This window comes from Lathyrus oleraceus, chromosome 6 (assembly GCF_024323335.1).
Source record: "Lathyrus oleraceus cultivar Zhongwan6 chromosome 6, CAAS_Psat_ZW6_1.0, whole genome shotgun sequence".
In the NCBI taxonomy this organism is placed as follows: Eukaryota; Viridiplantae; Streptophyta; class Magnoliopsida; order Fabales; family Fabaceae; genus Lathyrus; species Lathyrus oleraceus.
In genome coordinates, this window is record NC_066584.1 from 417,344,518 (window position 1) to 417,347,555 (window position 3,038).

Sequence of the window (3,038 nt, forward strand, 5' to 3'; positions counted from 1 at the left end):
AATTTTCCTTTATCCTTTAACACAACGTCCATGGTTGTGGCTCCCTTCAACGCTTCTAAACAACCATACTGAATCAGTATGGCTTTCATCTTCAAGCGCCACAGACCGAAATCGTTCACTACGGTGAACTTTTCAATCTCATACTTTATTGACAACATCTTCTCCACGTTCTTCGCACCAATTTATTGTGAAAATGATGTCGGAATTACAAAGTATAATTGGTTTCTTGATCGGTAAGAAACCCACAATGGTATAAAAGAAGAAAACAATAAGAACACAATAAAATTGATTATAAACTGTTATTCTTTACTTTCTCTTTAAAACAAGATTACAAGTGTTATAGAATAGCAAATAAGGATTTGTCTTATACAATGATGAGAGACTAGTATGCTATTTATAAGAAAACTAACACACTAAACTAATGGGTTTTTGCACACAAGACTCATTACACAAGCTAACTTAGAGAACAAACTAACTTAAACAATTGAGTATAACAAGCAGACCCAATTCGACATGCTAACAATCCTAACATACTTCGACTACAGCATGTGAACAGACTTCGAAGACATGCTAATGATCCTGTCGGATTGTCGAACCAAGAAACTACCTTTCGGCCATACCAGAGTTCGATCCAATATCTCCCAATATCTCACCATTAGTAGTCCAACCATTATCTTACCATTACAACAGGTTATCCAATTTCTTGCTAAGCCTCTTGAATGCTGAAGTATCTTAAATTTACACCAATTCACCTTTTGAGATGTGATAAAAAAACAAAAGATGCAACACAAGCTTTTATTTTTCCAAATTAACATTCTTACAACATGTATGCAAAATGCAAAAGCACTCGCATTTTTCCATTACTATAGTACAAGTAAGGAACATTATTACAACATGATAAAACTAAACTCTTATATCAAGAAACAAAGATTTGCTATCATTTATTACATTTCTAAAAACCCTTCAACCACATCTTCCGCAACAGAAGCAATGAAAGATTTGCTATCCTTATTCCTCACAGAGCAATTCGCACGAATCTCTCCTTGAGTTCCAGTCAAAACATTAAGCTGGCCCATTTTAAGCATAGCAGCAATAAATTTCTCAAAGAAAAGAGACTGATTCACAGCAAAATCAGTAACAATACCCTTAGTCCTCTTATCAGTGTACAAATCTTGATCCGAGGTAAAAAGACCCTGACGATTCATGAGATCAACATAGTATTTGTTATCAAACTTGTTCGGACTACGAATATCTAGAACAGTTGTGTTGTCTGTGGTGGAAGTAGGACAAGTGAGTTTAAGGTTTTTGCCGTAGGTTTTGTCCATGACAGTGTCTTGTGTTGGGTAGAGTCTGTTTGTGAAAGAACTGCAGTGGCTTATGCCTATTGTATGACCACCTGAGAGTGCTACTACATCTGTTGGGTTAAGGTTTTTGGTTGCAAGTGAGTTTAGGATTGTTGTTGTGTTGCTTGTTGGTGAAGGAAGGTTCTGTAATGTTACTTCTCTTGTGGCAAATGTTAATCCATCTCTTCTTCCTAATGGGACTTTGTACTCCGGTCCTCCTGACTGCAATGCAACAACATTCAAACATTCAATGTAAAATAACCTATGAAACACAGACACGACACTGGATACGTCTTTTCTCAAACGTGTAAATAATGGATAATTTATTTTGGATTACTACCAGAAAAACAGCGTCGCGCGCTGCAACGGCGGTGATATCAGAACAAGAGACGATTCTTCCGCACTGCTTCTCGACGATGCTACGAAGTTTTTCGATTATCTTGAAGGCCTCAGTCCTAAGAGTCAAGTTTGGTGGTGCATCTTTCTCACTTGGTCCACTTGCTGATCCATCCAATAATACTGATCCATCACAACCCTGCATTTTTATTAATTTTACAAACATATTAATAACAAACCATGTCATATGTTCTATGTAAGTGAGAGGGTTGAGGGTTTGTTTACCTGAACAAAGCAGTCATGGAAGTGAAGGCGAAGCAAGCCAGCAGCTTGACCAATGTCTTTATCAAAGATTTTCTTGAGCTCGGTTCTGATGATAGATTCAAGCTTAGGGCATTTTGAATTGTAGAAGGTCCATGATAGTCCCTTTACTATAGGAGGTGTAGTTTGTGCTTCAGATACTTTGATATGAGAAACTGAAAGAAAGGTAAGGATTAGAAGAAAGGTATAAGAAGCAGCAGAAGCCATTGTAGTATGTAGAAACGGGTAATGAGTTGAGATTTGATAAGAACAGTCTTATTTAAAGGTGACGGGGTTGTTGGGTGTTCATGAATTTTGCGTATGACAATTTGGAAAAGTAGAGAATATGTTATAATTTCTTTGAGAATTTAGCATTTATTGACTTCTACAAAACTATTTTATTCTTCATGCATATAAATATTCAGCAGCAGCCATGTGGTCGATAATTTCTCTGAGAATTTAGCATGTGTCTGAAGCGGCACACGGTTTTATTCGACAATGTCATGCCCAAAATAGCAGTATTTAATAATTGAATCTTTGTGATATTTTTTTTAGGAAATTGGTAAGGATCGATAAAAATGACAGTCTATTTTAAAGACACAGGTTAAATATATTTGTTAGCATAATAAAAAGAAGAAGAAAATTCTCTTTTTAACTTAAGTGAATAACTGATATATTTGATATTTATCTAAATCATATAAATCAGTTATTCAATAACACTAAAAATAAAGGCATATATATATATATATATATATATATATATATATATATATATATATATATATATATATATATATATATAATAGTGATTGAGAGTGCATCATTTTCTTGTACAAACTTAAAGAACAAGATAATTAAATAAAATATTATCTTTTCATTTATTTGATATTCTTCAACGTGTGTCATTGGAACTAAATTAAATAATATTTTTAATGAATAATCAAATAAAAGAACTACATATTAAAAGTCAACTAAATAATAATGAAAAAGTCCAACTAACTATTGTAATTCTAAATAAAATTTAACCATTTAAATAATATATTTAATATTTTTTTTTAT

At 33.3% G+C, this 3,038-nt stretch overlaps 1 protein-coding gene across 1 annotated transcript; it reads right to left on the bottom strand.

Annotated features, from left to right (window-relative positions):
• Positions 1–766: 766 nt before the first annotated feature.
• Positions 767–2,331, bottom strand: LOC127091129 (peroxidase 12). The gene is made up of 3 exons (XM_051029687.1): positions 1,965–2,331; positions 1,684–1,878; positions 767–1,565 (listed from the first exon to the last, which is right to left on the bottom strand). The coding sequence occupies exons 1-3, from the start codon at positions 2,205–2,207 to the stop codon at positions 945–947; spliced, it is 1,059 nt and encodes a 352-aa protein (XP_050885644.1). The 5' UTR covers positions 2,208–2,331; the 3' UTR covers positions 767–944.
• Positions 2,332–3,038: the final 707 nt, after the last annotated feature.

Coding starts and splice junctions, on each gene's coding strand:
- LOC127091129 (XM_051029687.1), bottom strand. CDS start 2,207: ATGGCTTCTGCTGCTTCTTATACCTTTCTTCTAATCCTTACCTTTCTT. Junction 1,879..1,964: donor TCCATGACTGCTTTGTTCAG/GTAAACAAACCC, acceptor ATAAAAATGCAG/GGTTGTGATGGATCAGTATT. Junction 1,566..1,683: donor CGCGCGACGCTGTTTTTCTG/GTAGTAATCCAA, acceptor GTTGCATTGCAG/TCAGGAGGACCGGAGTACAA.